Below are 19,812 nucleotides of genomic sequence, written 5' to 3'. Positions count from 1 at the left end.
ATATCCTTTACCCTTTTATTATCCCTTTTCCTCATCTGCCTTGATTGCATTGGACTTCATCTAGAGGGAGCTAGATTATTTGAATATAATAGTCTTTATGTTGTTTCTTTATATTATGCAAGATTAATGGCCTGTGAGTTGGAGGCAGAAGGTAGAAGCCTGACACAAAGATATAGTGCCAGCTGTCTACCCTCCTGTTAACCTGTTCACATAGGTTTCGGTGATTGGGTTAATATGTGTGTACATTTCCAATTGAAGGAACTTTGATATTATCTCTTTGATAAGTTAGACAAAGAAACTATGTGTAGGAGTGCTTTCTTGCTAACTGACAAAGTTGATATATACCTATTTTGTGTTCTCATTACTACAGTAAAAATATTTGAACTATTTCTTTAATACTGCGTGAGTCTCTATTTACTACCACCATTGGTAAGATTTTTTTCATTTTGCATAGCGTAAGGAGTGTCATAACCCCTGTTAGTTTTTTTTACCATGTGTTTCCCATTGGGGAGGTTTACCTTCACTCCTTGTCCCATAGACTAGACAGCACAAAAGAAGAAATTGCTGCAAATTTGGGCCGCCTGGGTCACCAGAACTATTGTCCCCATTGGAAGAATTCACCTCTGTTACTGTTCTGGGGACAACCCACAATATGGGATTTTCTTTTGCTTTCACTTCTGATAACAGTAAACAGGACAGATATATAGAGAGGGTGAGTCTCCCTAACAGGGTACACCTGACAGGTGTTCTAATCCATCTCCACTCTGTCCAACAGGTTTTGCCTTTAGGTATACTTTATAACAGCCTGTACAATAAGCTGATTGTGTACTTGCAGTGTCTAATTATGACTGTAAATGAGCCATTTGTATACCCAGGACCCACAAGACACTGATGTGCACCACAAACACAAATACACACCATTGGCCAAAGGCTTATGGACACCTGACATCACAACTATATGAGCTTTTTGGACATCTAATTTCTAAACCATGTGCATTAATAATACCCCCCCCCCCCCCCTTTGCAGATATAATAGCTTCCCCTCTTCTGTGAGGACTCTAAATAAGATATAGGAGTGTGTCTGTGGGAATTTGTGCCCATTCAGCCAAAAGATTATTTGAGAAGTTAGGTACAGATGTTGTGTAAGAAGCTCTGACTCCCAACTGGCTTTCATATTTATCTCAAAGGTATTCAGTACTCTATATAGGCCACCCAACTGCCTCAAAACCAAGCTCATCAAACCGTGTTTTTATGGAGCTAGCTTTGTGCACAGGGACACAATTTTGCTGCAACAGATGGGATCTTCCCCAAATTGTAGAAGAGGGGGGTTTTTTTGGATTGCGCTATGGATCTCCTACTATAGAGTAAATTGGATTATACCAAGTAGGTAAAGTGGAAAAGTAGCAGGGAAAAAAGGGGTAAGAGCAGCCTCTATTTGTTTCCACCTTGACAGGTGGAAAGGTACTAGGAAAAGGGGTGAAGATAAATAGACTTGGCGCTATACCTTCTCCATGCCAATTTATATGTTTAAAACTTTATGAGATATATTTTCCAGGGTGCTGGCAATTAAATAAAATTATGAAACCAATGAATGGCAATTGCTTGCCATAACCACTACGAGTGCAAGTACATATAAATTACATGTGCCACAGGATATATACTGTCATCAATTAGAAAATATTAAAATGCAAGTGAAAAAATATAAGTGGAAAAAATTCAAGTGAAAAGATTGGGTAAGGAATGGTGGCTAATTCTTTCCTAATGGTATAGTGACTGTGCTTGGTCTGTGATAAAAAATTATGCTGAATGCAATCAAAATGAACTAACGTGACAACCAACACGCTGTGACAGACATAAAAAGCAGATAACCATGTATTGTGCAAAAACCAATATAAAAACCAATATGAAAAAACAATGTTAAAAATATTAGAAAAAAATATTAAAAATTAGAATTAACATTCATAGTGAACCATATATATATTTTTTGGATTGTGAATAGTCTTTATAGTGAGTGGCGTGATCCTCCGTGCATATAGGGAAGGAAGGGGGGTGGTGATATTCAAACAGTGTTTCCCATGTTCAGTGGTTACTCCAATAATATGCTCTCACCGGAAAAAATACCCCATCCGGGGTGGATCGACCTTCACAATATCAGCTATTGTGTCGCTTCTCTGGCTTGCTTCTGGTGCGATAATGGGGGTCTCTCGTTTTTCGGTGAGTGTAGTAAACCACATGTATTATGTCAAAAGAGAGGCATATCCATAGCGTGATACCGTTTAAAATATATATTTATTAAAGAAAATAGATAAAATCTACTTACAAACGTAGATATTGCAATGGCAGTAATAGTACAGCGTTCAGGCAGGTTTAAAAGTCCCGCTCAGCTTCCTGGTTAGCGCTAGAGGTGTACGTCGTATGGCCACGCCCTACGCGTTTCGTCACTCAGACGTCATCCGGAGCAGCTGCTCCGGATGACGTCTGAGTGACGAAACGCGTAGGGCGTGGCCATACGACGTACACCTCTAGCGCTAACCAGGAAGCTGAGCGGGACTTTTAAACCTGCCTGAACGCTGTACTATTACTGCCATTGCAATATCTACGTTTGTAAGTAGATTTTATCTATTTTCTTTAATAAATATATATTTTAAACGGTATCACGCTATGGATATGCCTCTCTTTTGACATAATACATGTGGTTTACTACACTCACCGAAAAACGAGAGACCCCCATTATCGCACCAGAAGCAAGCCAGAGAAGCGACACAATAGCTGATATTGTGAAGGTCGATCCACCCCGGATGGGGTATTTTTTCCGGTGAGAGCATATTATTGGAGTAACCACTGAACACGGGAAACACTGTTTGAATATCACCACCCCCCTTCCTTCCCTATATGCACGGAGGATCACGCCACTCACTATAAAGACTATTCACAATCCAAAAAAAATATATATGGTTCACTATGAATGTTAATTCTAATTTTTAATATTTTTTTCTAATATTTTTAACATTGTTTTTTCATATTGGTTTTTATATTGGTTTTTGCACAATACATGGTTATCTGCTTTTTATGTCTGTCACAGCGTGTTGGTTGTCACGTTAGTTCATTTTGATTGCATTCAGCATAATTTTTTATCACAGACCAAGCACAGTCACTATACCATTAGGAAAGAATTAGCCACCATTCCTTACCCAATCTTTTCACTTGAATTTTTTCCACTTATATTTTTTCACTTGCATTTTAATATTTTCTAATTGATGACAGTATATATCCTGTGGCACATGTAATTTATATGTACTTGCACTCGTAGTGGTTATGGCAAGCAATTGCCATTCATTGGTTTCATAATTTTATTTAATTGCCAGCACCCTGGAAAATATATCTCATAAAGTTTTAAACATATAAATTGGCATGGAGAAGGTATAGCGCCAAGTCTATTTATCTTCACCCCTTTTCCTTCCCCAAATTGTTGCTACACTGTAATGCCGCATACACATGACCGCATTTTCTGGCAGACAAGGTCCGACAGAATCAGTCGGTCGGACAATCCGATCATGTGTGGGCTAATCCGATCATTTTTTGTTTTAAAAATCCGACGGACCTAGAAATAGAACATGATTAAAATCTGTCCGACGGACTCAGTTCCTATCGGGAAAACCGTTCTTCTGTATGCTGGTCTGAGGGACCAAATACGACGCAAGGCAAGCTATTGGCTACTGGCTATTGAACTTCCTTTTTTAGTCCTGTCTTACGTCATCATGTTCAAAACTAATGGACTTTCGAACAGACTTAGTCCATTCGTGTGTGGGCAACTCCGTTCCTTTCGTGGTCCCTTGTACACACGGTCGGACATTCCGACAACAAAATACGTCGGATTTTGCCCGACGGATTTTGTCCGAAACTGGTGTTGCATACACATGGTCGGACAAAGTTGTTGGAAAATCCGATCATTCGGAACGTGATGACATTATTTCGTTACGATGGGACTACGTTCAGGCTAGTAGCCAATAGCTTTAGTCTAGGAATTTGATCTGAGCATGCGTGGCACTTTGTCTGATCAGAATTCTCTAGAAACGATCGGAAAAAGTCAGCTCGGATCATGTTGTCAGAAAATTTTATAGCTCAGCTCTAAAACTTTGTCGGTCGGATATTCAGACGGAAACAGTCCGATAGAGCCCACACACGGTTGGATTATCCGACAAAATGGTCCATTAGAAACATTTTCCGTCGGAATGTCCGACGGTGTGTACAAGGGCTTAAGCACAGCTAACTCGCGGTTCTCCTGTGGGTTAGCTGCACTTTGCCATAGACTTTTATGGGGTCCTGCCGGTTTGGTGTGGTTTTATAAAGCACACCAGAACTCCTGCATTCTGTATCTTTGTTGAGCTTTCTAAACCTGCACCAAACCCACAGACCATCATAAAAGACTATGGGAAAGCGTAGCTTATCCCTGAACAAAACCTGTGACTTAGCTTCACTTTGCTCAAAGCTCAGCAAGACCACACTGGGGCAGTGTGAAGCTGCTCTTATCTAAAATGTATTTGCACTGTATGTTGTAGCATTATTAATACCCCATATTTGTACTTTATACTATACCTTTAACAGCATTCTTCACTACAAACACTTAAACTCAATAAATTAAGAGTATCTACACAACTTTAGGCTGGGTTCACACTAGTTCAAATTGGATTCGGGTTTCCCCACATCCAATTCACATGTCAGGAGACTGTCACCAGCTTTCAATGGAGCCGACTCACACAGCTCTGGGACGGCTGTGGAGCGATTTGCAGAAGAGTCCTGTGCGTCTTCTGGTCCGTTTCAGGTCCGAATCCAGCCAAAAATTCAGGCCTGATTCATCCCTAAAATTGAGAACAGGGGCACACCAGACCCCTGCTGTGAGGCGCTCCGCACAGCAGTGTGAACCCAGCCTCAGTGATATAGTGTATATACTAATGCATATCTATGTACACATAAAATGCAAATCTGAATAATTCAGCAACAATTCCGCCATAGCTGAAATAATAGTGAATACATGTTCACTTATACCTGATCCATTTCTACAGCACAGTCTGAAAGTTCAACCATGTGATGTGACATTTGGCTGTTGTATATGACCTGCACACAGGAGTCTGCTTCCGTATTAAACAGCTGTGAATGATATAAAAAATAAAGAAAATTATTAATTTTGTATTTTTTTTTATTATTTAATGACACCCATTTCCACATACTCTGTATTCACATGAGTTTGAAGTAACCAAAACTAGTCTAAGATACGTTGCAAAAAAAAAGAGTTGGAAAAGAGACTGCGCTACAGTATAAATTATAAATAATCTTGTGAAAACTTGAATTGAGTGAAAGCTGCGATTCTGTTCTGTACCAAAAATACAAACTTAAATCAAACTGTGAAATATAAAAACTGCGCTGACCTTAGTGAAATATACTAAATTTGAGGAATAGCCTCACTGATTAACATCCCACTCCCCTCCACAAAACTGTTCTAAAAGAACAGCAGTGAAAAACCACATCCCCGAGACGACGTAAGTTATTACAAAATGCGTAGGGTGGAGCGTCGCGCTGACGTCACCTCGTGGTTTGTGAATACGATCTGGGGAGGACAGGTTTGTGATGGTATGCGTCTGGCCGGCGCTACCCACTTAAGGCCTGATGTTTCTTCATGTTTGTAAGTGTGCATTTTATCTTTTTTAACCTTCATTAAATTGGGATTTTACACTATTTGGAGCCATTCTGTTTTTTATGTTTGGATGCCCACCTATGAGTCACTGTTAATGTTAGAGCCCTTTTGGAAGCCAGCTACAGTGGATGTATATATAGGAGATCATTTGTAACGGTGGAGGAATGTGATGATTGGAGAAGCTGCCATAATCCCTATAAGCCAATTTTGACCCTTGGGGTCTGAACCTTCTGGTAAGAAGACAATTCTTTTCACCTTTATTAATTTATTAATTTATTGGTCACATTTATGGTCACAAGTGGTGCACATATTGTTATTTGGACTTTTATTTCAAAGGACTTTCAGTATGTGTTGGTAGTCACATATTTTTATTTACAGGTTCGGAGCAATTTCGTATGTTTATTATCACTTCCATTGTATTATTTTGTCACAAATCTATTTTAATAGTCTTAAGATACGTTGCAGCCTGTCAAAGGGTGGTACCTGGTAAAGGTGACAGATGCTCCAATAGCGAAGAGGATGGTAATTTGGCTCCCTTCCCAGCAGTCGGTTTCCCGCAGCAACCGGGACCAAACCAGGTTGCTGTGGGAAACCGACCGCTGGGAAAAAGTCAATAAAAATGTGTACTTTTTATTATATTTCTCTAAGCATCTTTCTGGTTTCCAACCTATGCCTATAAAGTCCCAGGGGGCATCTCCTTTGTTTTTCTTTCTCTATTTAGGGATATGGCATTAGGTTCCAGTCATTGACTAGACAGTTGGCTTTCTTTCTTAAATAAACCCACATAATAGAGACTCATAGCCTGGCCGTATGGTATGGGAGAGAAGGAGTTAACTAGTGCACGCATGGGGTACATGCTAGGCGCACAGCAGGACCTCACTCTGTTATGGGAACGAGGTGGCAGTGGTATGCTGGATGGAAGGAGAGGGTCCGGGCTCAGCAATGTCTCTTCTAAATGCAATATACATCAAAGTGTGTAGTGACACGGGACAGTACTTTTACTGAGGGAATAAGAAATTAATTACTGAACACTGTATAAGACTAATCTCTAAGGCCGGGAACCATCATAATGTTTGATTCTCACATGAACGTGGTCCCTGCCTGGTCCTGAACATTCATGAGCATGCTCTGCATGAAGTGTATCCCCATGTGCAGGGCGAGTGGCCCAGACCACAAGCAGCTACAGAATTTTAGCTGCTGATTTAAAGTGTTTCTCTTTAAGCATGAACAAAATGAAACCCATACTTCCACATTCATACTTCATACTGACTTGCTAGATCTGCATGTTTGTTTCAGGTCAGTAACCTAAAGTACTGAAGTCAGAGTAAAGCCTCATACACACGATAGGACTTTGTACAAACTTTCCCTTGGATTTTTGTACAAAGGGCGTCGGCCCTGAACTTGTATTGCATACACACAGCAGGACTTTTTCAGCCAACTTTCACCAAATCATGTGGTTTTTCTGCTCTTTACCGCCACCTTTGGTCAACTTCTGTATTGTTGTCTGATCTTTTGCATTGGTTCTGAACGGGCAAACTTTCTGGCAACAAAAGTCCGATGGAGCAAAGTCTGATGGTGTGTACAGAAAACCATAGGACTTTTGTACAAAGTACAAACAGGCATGCTCAGAACCAATGCAAAAGATCAGACAACAATACAGAAGTTGACCAAAGGTGGCGGTAAAGAGCAGAAAAATCACATGATTTCGTGAAAGATGGCTGAAAAAGTCCTGCTGTGTGTATGCAATACAAGTTCAGGGCCGATGCCCTTTGTGCAAAAATCCAAGGGAAAGTTTGTACGAAGTCCTATCGTGTGTATGAGGCTTAAGACAGACAGCTAGCTTTTTCTAAAGAAAGTCAGAAATTGCCATATACTTTTTAGTATAGATTTTGTTTAAATTGATGTAGTACGTAGGGTAAAAAACGTATGCCGCATACACACGGTCAGATTTTACGATCGGAAATGTTGGATGTGAGCTTGTTGTCGGAAAGTCCTACCGTGTGTATGCTCCATCGAACATTTGCTGTTGGACTTTCCACCAACAAATGTTTGCAGGTTCTCAAATTTTCCACCAACAAAACTTTGTTGTAGGAATTTCCGATCGTATGTACACAAGTCAGACGCACAAAAGTTGACGCATGCCCGGAATCAAGCATAAGGAGCCGCACTGGCTATTGAACTTCCTTTTTCTTGGCTCGTCATACGTCTTAAGGCCCGTACACACGATCTGACTTTTTGACAACAAACATGCAAATTAGCTGTTTTGGAGCAACATCCGACCGTGTGTACGCTCCATCGGACAAACTTTTTCTGTTTTCATCGAACTTTTGTTGGCTGTGCGAACGGACAAACTTTCTGGCAACAAAAGTCCGATGGAGCAAAGTCCGATCGTGTATACGCAAAACCATCGGACTTCTGTACAAGGTACAAACACGCATGCTCAGAACCAATGCAAAAGATCAGACTACAATATGGAAGTTGACCAAAGGTGGCGCTGGAGTAATAGAACGTCCTCTTTTGAAGTGTCATCAGTACGTTGAAACGTCACTACGTTCGTGTTTGTTGCCTAAAAAGTCCTGCCGTGTGTATGCAATACAAACTTGTGGACTACGCCCTTTGTACAAAAGTCCACGGGAAAGTTTGTACAAAGTCAGATCGTGTGTATGAGGCTTTATACCTTCCCACGTTCGTAATTGTTGGCCAACATTTGTGTGACCGTGCCTATGCAAAACAAGTTTGAGCCAACAACCTTCAAACAAAAATCTACGGTTTTGTTGGCGGAAAGTCCGATCGTGTGTACGTGGCATTAAAGTGTTACTAAACCCAGGACCCTGCATTTACTGTATCTACAGTACACAAAACATAGAAATGTAATTATTTTAGCAAATGTAAACCTTTCCTCATCAGCAGTATATAGCAGTCGTATGACTTCAATCAGTGTCTAGTTAAAGCTTGTAGGAGGAGTTTTCATTCTACTCTGACTGTCCTGTGAGGCTGCAGGACCCCTGAGCCTTAGGTTGCACAGTGAGTATAAAGCCTCATACACACGATAGGACTTTGTACAAACTTTCCCTTGGATTTTTGTACAAAGGGCGTCGGCCCTGAACTTGTATTGCATACACACAGCAGGACTTTTTCAGCCAACTTTCACCAAATCATGTGATTTTTCTGCTCTTTACCGCCACCTTTGGTCAACTTCTGTATTGTTGTCTGATCTTTTGCATTGGTTCTGAGCATGCCTGTTTGTACTTTGTGCAAAAGTCCTATGGTTTTCTGTACACACGATCAGATTTTGCTCCATCGGACTTTTGTTGCCAGAAAGTTTGTCCGTTCGCACAGCCAACAAAAGTCAGATGAAAACCAAAAAAGTTTTTCCGATGGAGCGTACACACGATCGGATGTTGCTCCAAAACAGCTAATTTGCATGTTTGTTGTCAAAAAGTCTGATCGTGTGTATGGGCCTTTACAAGCATGCTTTACTGCATATACAGACTGATTTTACTGAGGTGAGTTTGGTAACCCTTTAAATATTAACCTTCATAAAATCTTGGACAGTTATTAGTAACTTGTATGGACAGATCTTTATTTGAGTGTTTTATGGTAAACAATGTGTGAAAAATTAATACACACACACACACAAAACATAATAAAGTATTACTAGGCCATATGATCCTTGCACCGAAATGGAGTTATTGATTTCTGGATAGATATTTTCTAAAAACCACTGGAACCCTTTGCAGCCAAGTCTCAGTCGCAGTTGTTTACGCTCAGTGACATCAGTCTTCTTGCTCTAAAAGATGAAAAAAATGAATCATGATTCTACATAGTATCACAAGCTGGAACAATAGCTGAAAAATAATAAAGTTCAAATCCAGCTAAAACTTTAGAGAAGGCGTAGGATCTCCACCAAGGGTCTTTTTGCTATTTGTGACTCTACTGAGGAGATTTGCCATTAGATATTTCCTCAGGACAAGAAATGAAGTAGGTATGTTTTACCAGAGCAGAAAAGCACGGACGATCATAGTGTAAATAAACATGCACAGGTTGAAGTCCTCCTCCCCATGTTAGTAAAAAGCTTTTAAATAAAGAGAATACTTTCCACTGACCAGGTTGCTTAAGAGCTCCGTTCCAAAGCTCTGATAGAAGACATCTTTGTATGAATCCATCCAAACCTCTGCTATTCGGATTTTGTTTCTAAGCATTGCTTCATCTTCAGTTATATTAGATGTGCTGTGAATTTGAGACAGGTGGCCAACTCGTGAACATGGTATGATTTCAACTAAGCCACCACAGAGCCAAACCTGTCAAAAAATATACAATAAAACAATAATACTTTGTTAACACCACAGTCAGAGAACATTGCTACAGACTTATATACATGTTGTACAACATACACTCCATGCTTTGTAAAACAGAAACCATTACCCTACTGCATTAGAATCTATTAGGCCTAAGGGTGGTTGGGATGATTGAAGATGGTGTACAATGGGTGGACCAGAACCCAAGGCACCTTACCAAAACACATGCTTTGTGTGATATGGGTATTGGTGGATGAAAGTGTGATAAATTGGGTGGTTCAGGCAAATTGCCAACTTGATCAAGCCATGATAAAGGGGGAGATTACTCAGAAACACATTGCTTTATCTACTACTGCTCCTATATGTGCTCCTGCAGCTCTTTTGAACTTAGCTTACTTCAATGTTTCAGTGCCGGCTCTGCTGACGACAGTCAGCCAGTGTGAAACTGTGGATCTATGCTGCTCCATGCCTTGCCCTGCTGCCTGTAATGAGTTGAACCATAAGGAGTACCACATGTTACTGAAGGCTCTCTGCTGCTACTTCCAGTTTTTAATGTAAGTGGATATTGTTACTTTTATTCTCATTGAATGCTTGATATACTGACACCTTTCTGTACTCTGTGTGTCTCCTGATGTTTATAATGGCTGGGATTTTCCCAAGATCCTGACGATGATGTTGTGTTTGGTGTGCCGTATGATTCCGAAGTGATGTATGTCACTCCCATCCATTTGCTTGTGATCTTTTTCATTGTTTTATTGATTATTTGGAACTGCTCCTGGACTCTGGTATTATAGCCTGTTATATATATATATATATATAGCGCCGGCTCCTGAAGAGCACGTGCTATGTGTTTTGTCATTTAACTTTTCCTGGAACCGCAGTTTGGTTTTGGGTTTAATTACTCGAAATTTTGACCTCAGTACCAGTCTGGCTGGACTGCATGGTGTTGACCGTGGGTGGCGCATTCTGGGAGAGGGTACTTAAGGTGCTGACGTCACGTGCTTCGGGGTTCTGGTCCAGAAGTGCTTTCTGGCTGATGGTCCTGGTCCTCCTGACTAGCTCCCAGGACTCTCATGGCCTGGGGTGCAGATACACTGGACTACAGGTCTCGGGGCTGGCTAGCCCAAGGCAAAGAAACTGAAAGAAGGATTCAAAGGTGGTCCGGTGCCGTCTTGGTTTGTGGAGAGGCCCAGTAACTGTGAAGGTATCCAGGGGAGGACTCTTCGGGAGAAGGCCTCACAAAGGTTGGCTTCTCAGCAAGAGCCTGGACAAGTTGAAAGACCCCAAGTGAATCTGGTCTCGTGTGGTATCGCCGGACCGGCTGCAAGATTGAATTAGCACTAAGAGTACCTGGACTTTTCTACCTAAACCCGCTAACCCTTTGTTGAGAGACTGTGTTCGTTAACTATTTTTGCAAATAAAAAATCCCTTTAAGTGGATCTGGCCTCAGTCTCTACAGTTCTTGGGCCATCTACCTAGGGAAACCCCTAGACACACACGAGGTTAAGAAGGTAACGGTAAGCCCAATGAAATCAGCTGCTCCTTCGGGAGTCAGTGCTACATGTGGGGGCCTGAGTCTGGGATTTGCCTTTACCCCTCGCAATAAAAGAACTGTGTACTTGGCTACTATCGGGTAGAGGGTTTAATTTTTGGACTATGCCATTTTGGGAACAAAAATGATTGACATCCACTGTTAGCGCGAAAACTCTGGGCGGAGTTGGAAAAAGCCTGCGAGTTGGCACTGCGTGAGAGTGTCGCGGAAGAGACAGGAGGAAGCTTGTGCGTTGAATTGAGAGCAAAGCTAAAGAAAATGTTTGGAGTTCCAGGAGCATTAGCTCGTGGGGATCTCCTTTTCTGAATGACAGTCTGCAAACAGGCTCTTTCTTAAAAATCTAGTGGATGCCAGGTTTATTTGCAGGAGGTTTACAAAGTAAAAACAAACAAACAGTAAATTAAATGCTTGCCGTCCATCTCTAACTAAACAAATAGTCTCCTCTCTATACAGTGTGGGGCTGATCCACGTCACCCACAAAACATATGGAAACGCAAACCTTTTTTAGTCCAGCAGCCAGAGCTCCTCTCACTCAGTTTCCTTCCTGAGTCTCAAAACCAGAGCCCTGCTGTGCTCTCTTCCTGGATATTTAAGGTCCAGCTGACTGTGGATTCCAGTGGACCGGAACCACTGGACCAGAACCCAGCCTGCCACAGAGGCTGGAAAACCGGGCCGGATTCCGGTTTAGTCCCTTACAATGGAACGATGCGAGGTGAAATGTACCTATTATTGGTTATCTCACTTCGCATACCGTCACAAAATATATATATATATTTATATACACTATATTGTCAAAGTATTGGGACATCTGCCTTTACACGCATATGAACTTTAATGGCATCCCAGTCTTAGTCTGTAGGGTTCAATGTTGAGTTAGCCAACCCCTTGCAGCTATAACAGCCTTAACTCTTCTGGAAAGGCTGTCCACCAGGTTTAGGAGTGTGTCTATGGGAATGTTTGACCATTGTTCCAGAACATTTTTGAGGTCAGGCACTGATGTTGGACGAGAAGGCCTGGCTCGCAGTCTCCGCTCCAATTCATCCCATAGGTGTTCTAACTCCAAACTTCCAAACTCACTCATCCATGTCATTATGTACCTTGCTTTGTGCACTGGTCCAAATCATTTAGTGGAGGAGGGTTATGGTGTGGGGTTGTTTTTCAGGGGTTGGGCTTGGCCACTTAGTAACTCTATAGGTGTCAGCATACCAAGACATTTTGGACAATTTCATGCTGCCAACTTTGTGGAAACAGTTTGGGGATGGCCACTTCCTGTTCCAACATGACTGCGCACCAGTGTGCAAAGCAAGGTCCATAAAGACATGGATGAGCGAGTTTGGGGTGGAGGAACTTGACTGGCCTGCACGAAGTCTTGACCTAAACCCGATAGAACACCTTTGGTATGAATTAGAGCGGAGACTGCGAGCCAGGCCTTCTTGTCCAACATCAGTTCCTGACCTCACAAATGTACTTCTGGAAGAATGATCAAACTGTTATAGCTGGAAAAGGTGGGCCAACTCAATATTGAACCCTACGGACTAATGCCCTGTACACACGGTCGAACATTCCCGATAAAAAATCTGTCTGATTTTTTCAGACGGATTTTGGCCCAAACTTGTCTTGCATACACACAGTCGCAAAAAGTTGTTGGAAAATCTGATCGTTCAGAATGAGGTGACGTAAACCATGTACAACAACACTATAAAGAGGCTAGTAGCCAATAACTTTCATCTTGTAATTTATTCTGAGCTTGCGTGGCACTTTGTCAGGAATTGTCTACACACGATCGGAATTTAAACAATCGGATTTTGTTGTCGGAAAATTTTAGATCCAGCTCTCAAACTTTGTGTGTCGGAAATTCCTGACAGAAAACGTCTGATGGAGCCCACACACGATCGGATTTTCCAACAACACGATCCAATCGCACATTTTCCGTTGAAAAGTCCGGCCGTGTGTACAGGGCATAAGACTGGGATGCCATTAAAGTTCATGTGTGTGGCAGGTGTCCCAATACTGTTGACAATATAGTGAATATACTGAATATTAATCTCTGAGAAGAGGGAGATCAGAAAAAGCAGTGTTTTTATTGTCAACGTTTTGATTCAGCTCAGTCCATCTTTCTCCTGGTCTTGAGAAAGATAGACTGAGCTTCATCAAAATGTTGACAATAAAAACACGGCCTTTTTTTGATCTTCCTCCTCTGCAAGACCCTTGAGTGACTCTAAACCAGTTTTGGATTTATATGGATGTCTTTGTGGGTGAGCACTTGGGCAATTACTGTACTTCAAGCATAGAGTGCAGTGGCTACCCTTGGAAATATATATACAGTGCTCAAAAAAATTAAAGGAACACTTTTTGATCAGAGTACGGCATTGAGTCAATTAAACTCCTGGGATATTGATCTTGTCAGTTAAGGAGCAGAGCAGGTTGTTAATCAGTTTCAGCTGCTTTGGTGTTAATGAAATTAACAACAGGTGCACTAGATGGGCAACAATGAGACGACCTGACATTTTTTTTCCCATCTCATCTTTTCTGACTGTTTTTCACTAGTTTTGCATTTGGCTAGGGTCCAGTGTAATTACTGGTAGCATGAAGCGATACCTGGAACCTATAGAGGTTGCACAGGCAGTCCAACTCCTCCAGGACGGCATATCAATACGTGTCATTGCCAGGAGGTTTGCTGTGTCTCCCAGCACAGTCTCAAGAGCATGGAGGAGATTCCAGGCAACAGGCAGTTACTCTAGTAGAGCTGGAGAGGGCCATAGAAGGCCCTTAACCCATCAGCAGGACTGGTATCTGCTCCTTTGTGCAAAGAGGAACAGGATGAGCACTTCCAGAGCCCTAAAAAATTACCTCCAGTAGGCCACTGGTGTGAATGTCTCTGACCAAACAATCAGAAACAGACTTCATGAGGTAGGCCTGAGGGCCGACGTCCTGTAGTGGGCCCTGTGCTCCCTGCCAGGCACAGTGGAGCTTGATTGCCATTTGCCATTGAATACCAGAATTGGCAGGTCCACCACTGGCGCCCTGTGCTTTTTACAGATGAAAGCAGGTTCACCCTGAGCACATGTGACAGACGTGAAAGAGTCTGGAGAAGCCATTATGTTGCCTGTAACATCGTTCAGCAAGACCAGTTTGGTGGTTGGTCAGTGATGGTCTGGGGAGGCTTATCAATGGAGGGACGCCCAGACCTCTACAGGCTAGACAATGGCACCCTGACTGTCAACTGTCATTAGGTATCGGATGAAATCCTTGGACTCACTGTCAGACCCTACGCTGGTGCAGTGGGTCCTGTATTCCCCCTGGTGCACCACATTGCCTGGCCTCATGTGGCGAGAGTATGCAGCCAGTTCCTGGAATTGATACTATTGGATAGCCCCCACACTCGCCTGAGCTAAATCCAGTAGAACACCTCTGGGACATTATGTTTCAGTCCATCCGACACCGCCAGGTTGTGCCTGTCTATTCAGGAGCTCAGTGATACCCTGGTCCAGATCTGGGAAGAAATACCCCAGAACACCATCTGTCGTCTCATTAGGAGCATGCACTAACTTTCTCAGGCATGCATACCTGCAGGTGGGGGCCATACAAACTACTGAGTACCATTTTGATTTGCCGCAATGAAATTTCAGCAAAATTGACTAGCCTGCTACATTATTTTTTCACTTTGATATTTGGGGTGTCTTTGAATTTTAGCCCTCTGTACGTTGATCATTTTAAATTCCATCAAACAATGTGGCATCATTCCTAACACATTACCCAGTCAATATCAGTATAGATATCCAACGTGATAGTTTTCCCCATTTTTTTTTATTTATTATCACTCAGTATGTAGTTTGTGAGTACTTGTCTACCCTTTATTGCACTACAGTGTATTTGTGTTTTTGTAGCATGTGACATTAGCTGTCACTTTTCACAAAACCAGTGGGTCAATATTGGCAGTGCTCAGCCAACTGTAAAATTGATCTCTTATCTTAGCACATGGGTTATTTTCGTGTTTTCCTTCCAATATTTCCTCCCTTAATTTTAGTTTGCTTTTATATTCTTCACTATGATTCATGATATGTTAACTCACCCGAAGAGAAAGCTCAATATTTTCGACTCCTGAGTACTCCATGCCTGTATCGAAGGCTCCAATATTCTGGAAGTAGTGACGGTCGACAGCTATTACACTTCCTGGTATTACAGGAGTTCTGGGTGAATATCGCACATTATTACACGATGTACATTAAAACACTTAAAATCACAATCCATAAGTCATTCATTAGGTCAATAGTCACTGTAATGGTAATAAATGTTTATAAATCATGTCATCTTATTATTACATATGTATTAAAAGATCTACAAGAGGTTAGATCCCCTCTTTGGTAGACCAATCGTTGAGGCATTGGATCACTGAACGAACGCTCGGGCCAATGGGTAGACAATCAATTATAACCCTTGGTTAGTGATTTACTGGGATTTCTCAGAGACACTACACACCTTTTGATGAAATTGAAAGACCTCACATGGTAGCCCAATTATAATTGGGTTACATGTGATGTCTCCAGTCTTTATTCATCCATCCTACATTCTTTGGGCATACAAGCGGTTTAGTTTGTTTCTCAACTGATTAGGCCAGTTCTCTCTTTTGTCATAGAAGTTTATTTTGTTGAGTCTTGAATTTTTGCTTACACACAACTTTTTTTATGTTTGATGGAGATTTTTATCTCCAAATGTGTGGCGCCTCGATGGGGCCAAAATTCTCTCCATCATTGGCCAACCTGTACATGGGATGGTGGGAGAGGGATCGTATGTTTTGATCAAACAGCCTCCACCATAAAGATACCATATTTTACTGACGCTTTATAGACAACTTGTTGTTCGTTGTCACTGATGAGCAATTCAACATGGAAACTTGGTTGAACTATTTAAATGAAAATGATTTGAATCTACGATTTACAGGGCATCAATGCCCCAGGTCCATCAAGTTTCTGGATGTTCAGTTGCAGGCCAGTGACAGTGAGGTGACCTCTAATTTGGAAATCTACTGCAGGCAATTTTCTATTGAGAGCCGATTCAGGTCACCCAAAACATACAATAAGAGAGATCCCGGTCAGCCAATTTCTTAGGCTAAGACGTATTTGCAGCAAGGATTTTGATTTTATAAAGGAAGCAGGGGACATGACAACTAGATTTGAGGATCAAGCTTATTCCAAAGCCATGATTTCTAGAGCCTTCAAGATTGCTGAGAACACTCCGTGGTCTCAGTTAATCTCAGATAGGGGCCCCCTTAGAACTGTTAACAGAAAAGAGTTCTCTCTGAATGCCAGTACCTCCCTGTGTTCTCAACACCTTACAGTGTGGAATTTAATAGGGTCAGAAATATCATTAATAGGTATATTCCAGTACTAGTTAATGATCCCACATATGCTCGAATCATGACAGGAGGAATCAAAAAGGTTTCTTGCCGGGCCCCTACACTAGGAAGATACCTATCTCCTAGTCTATACACCAGCACCAGTCCCGGAACCCACTGGTTGCAGTTTAAAGGCACCTTTGGATGCGGTACCAGAACATGTACCCTTTTACCCTTTATCAAAGGGGGTAATACTGTCTGTTCTATCGCAACTGGCAAAACATTTAAAATCCATTCATTCATCAACTGTAACACCAAATTCCTAGTCTATGACATCACTTGCAGCACATGCAACATCCAAATACATTGGACAGACCATCCAACGGTTCAGAGACCATCTTTATGACCATCTGCATGACATTGATAAAAATCACTCTACCAATGTCGCTAGGCATTGGATCCATGTTTCAGTCTTGGATATACAGGGTATTGAGAAAATCACTACACCCATTAGAGGGGGCGATAGATTCAGAACATTCTGCAAAAGTAGGTTTTGCAGTTGTGCCATACTCTTTCCATTTTCGGATGGTTTGAACAGTGCTCCGTTCAAAGCTTGAGATATTTTTTATAACCTAACTCTGCTTTAAACGTTTCCAAAACTATCCCTGAGCTGTCTAGTTTGTTCCTTGGCCTTCATGATGCTGCTTGTTCACTAAGGTTCACAGAACAGCTGTATTTATACAGATTCAATTACACACAGGTGGACTTTATTTACGAATTAAGCAACTTCTGAAGGCAATTGGCTCCACTAGATTTTAGTTAGGGGTATCAGAAAAAAAGGCAGCTGAATACAAATGCACACCACACTTTTCAGATATTTATTTGGAAAAAATTTGGAAAACAATTTATAATTTTCCTTCCACTTCTCAATTATATGCCACTTATATGCCACTTTGTGTTGGCCTATCATATAAAATCCCAATAAAATACATTTATGTTTTTGCATGTAACATGACAAAATGGGGAAAATTTCAAGGGGTATGAATACTTTTTCAAGGCACTGTAGATTAGCAGAGTGCTGAACTATTCAAGGAACAGTTCTGAAAGCCTCTACTTATGTTGTTGTAGGGAAATTTGTTTCATTCCTGTGTATCATCTGAGGCTATATACTTCACTGGGTATATATATATATTTACATCCACTTTAAATAAGGCCAAGCAAAGTAAAGCTTTATAATGTTCATCTTGGCTAAATAATTAAACATTACCTGAATGGAATGATGGGAGATTGTTGTACCTTCTCTTCACTCTCTGCCAGATTTGCCCAGTGAAAATCAAGTTTCCAATCAAACACTCCTTGTCTCAGGTCAGGTGAGTGATAATAGTCGTACATTTTCCAGTCAATGACATCTAGAATGGGCGAAACTATTCTATTTCTATGACATGAAAAAAATAATGCTATATTTGTAAAGAGGCAATATAATGCTTTAGCTTCATATGTTATTATAAACCAAAAAATCTAAGGTTTTTACAGAGCTTATATTTGTACTTTATATTGTTACATATTACTAGGGGAAGCCTTCTGAGCTCCATTTATAGATATCCTTTTAGAAATCTTAGGGGTGTGTCAACACATGCATTAATTAGCATTTTTTGTGCTCTGAAAGGCTGGAATAAAAACCAACTCCAGACACTTTTTTTTTTAGTTGGGCCCCAGGAGGTGCTTAAAACAGCAGCTCTGGCTGCAGTACTCGCCTCCTGCTAGCGCTGTGCCCTTTCTTTAACTGCTTTCTGCTACTAGATTTTTCTTGATTCTTGATTTTTCAAGTTAATTGATGTCATGTGTCTTTCAATGCAGAAAACTGAGGAAATCCTGTAATTGCAGGACATTTGCAGGACATTTTGGACCTGGCCATATTGACGAAATAATATCACCCAGTAATGGTGTCAGTGAGTGCAATAATAACCCTCAACACTGGTGTCAATGGACACAATAACAACAGCCAATTTTGGTGTCATTGGCTGCCATTAAAGCCCCCAGCACTGGTGTCAAGAGTATTGACACACATCCCTACACATTGGTGGTTAAATTGTATCCCACCACCCCCTGCACTGGTGATCACTGGCAGTGAAATGTATCCCCCCACGCCCCTTCCTGCCTTGGTGGTCAGTGGTAAAGAAAATTATCCCACATCACCCCTCTTGCAAATTGGGTCATGGAAGTGAAAGTTAACCCATCACCCTACCCTGCATTGGTGGTCAATGACGTGAACGTTAACCCCACCCCTGTTTCACTCCCCCGTCATGGCAGCATAAGACAGTCTATTCATTCATAATTTTCTTTCATTCAACCAGGGGGTTGAAAAAAATAAAAATGATCCAATTTCCCTATTCACACATATTCGAAGTGGATGGGAGAATTCTCCCACTATGCTTTTTCTTTCTGACAGTGATGAGCCTTCCCTGCAATCAGAATATAATGATCAGCTGCCAACTATAATCAGTGAAATTAATTGATCAGGAAAAATCTGACACGGTTGTACAGAAGTTGATCAGTAGATACTAGATAATAGTAGATAATAGATAGATAATAGATAATAATAGTAATAATAATAATAATAGATAATATAATAATAATAATAGATAATAGATAGATAATAGATACATACATGGATCGAAATTTGTCCAGTCCCCGCTCAACTGGCACGTATGGCTGGCATAAGTTAATCTCCCAGTCCTTCTTTCAGTGGCGAGTGCTGGACCACTGAAATCATTTCCAGTGCTACCACTCTACTGCCTGTGCCTAAAGCTTAATACACGTTGGGCAAATGCTCCTAGGGGCATTGAGCATTTTTTCCCCTGCCTCTAATGGCCCCTGTATGTTAACCTACATGCCCATGCACACATAGGCATTTAGAGGAGTTTTTATTTTTTAA

The 19,812-nt window shown here is 41.3% G+C and overlaps 1 protein-coding gene and 1 long non-coding RNA gene across 2 annotated transcripts in view; one reads left to right on the top strand and one right to left on the bottom strand.

Annotated features, from left to right (window-relative positions):
* GALNT15 (polypeptide N-acetylgalactosaminyltransferase 15) overlaps positions 1 to 19,812 on the bottom strand; it is a 48,212-nt gene that overhangs the window by 13,802 nt on the left and 14,598 nt on the right. The window contains exons 4-8 of the mRNA XM_077491376.1: positions 18,145 to 18,312; positions 15,615 to 15,732; positions 9,799 to 9,993; positions 9,351 to 9,482; positions 5,047 to 5,148 (exon numbers count right to left, since the gene is read on the bottom strand). Of these exons, the coding sequence (XP_077347502.1) occupies positions 5,047 to 5,148; positions 9,351 to 9,482; positions 9,799 to 9,993; positions 15,615 to 15,732; positions 18,145 to 18,312 (715 nt within the window). The remainder of the gene's footprint in view (positions 1 to 5,046; positions 5,149 to 9,350; positions 9,483 to 9,798; positions 9,994 to 15,614; positions 15,733 to 18,144; positions 18,313 to 19,812) is intronic.
* LOC143996370 (uncharacterized) overlaps positions 10,403 to 19,812 on the top strand; it is a 29,570-nt gene continuing 20,160 nt past the window's right edge. Inside the window, exons 1-2 of the long non-coding RNA XR_013277541.1 lie at positions 10,403 to 10,544; positions 18,195 to 18,247. This is a non-coding gene — a long non-coding RNA (uncharacterized LOC143996370). The remainder of the gene's footprint in view (positions 10,545 to 18,194; positions 18,248 to 19,812) is intronic.

This window comes from Lithobates pipiens, unplaced genomic scaffold (assembly GCF_037356315.1).
Source record: "Lithobates pipiens isolate NorthernLeopardFrog02 unplaced genomic scaffold, aLitPip1_a1.2 Scaffold_19, whole genome shotgun sequence".
In the NCBI taxonomy this organism is placed as follows: Eukaryota; Metazoa; Chordata; class Amphibia; order Anura; family Ranidae; genus Lithobates; species Lithobates pipiens.
This window is presented reverse-complemented; position numbering and strand designations above follow the sequence as displayed.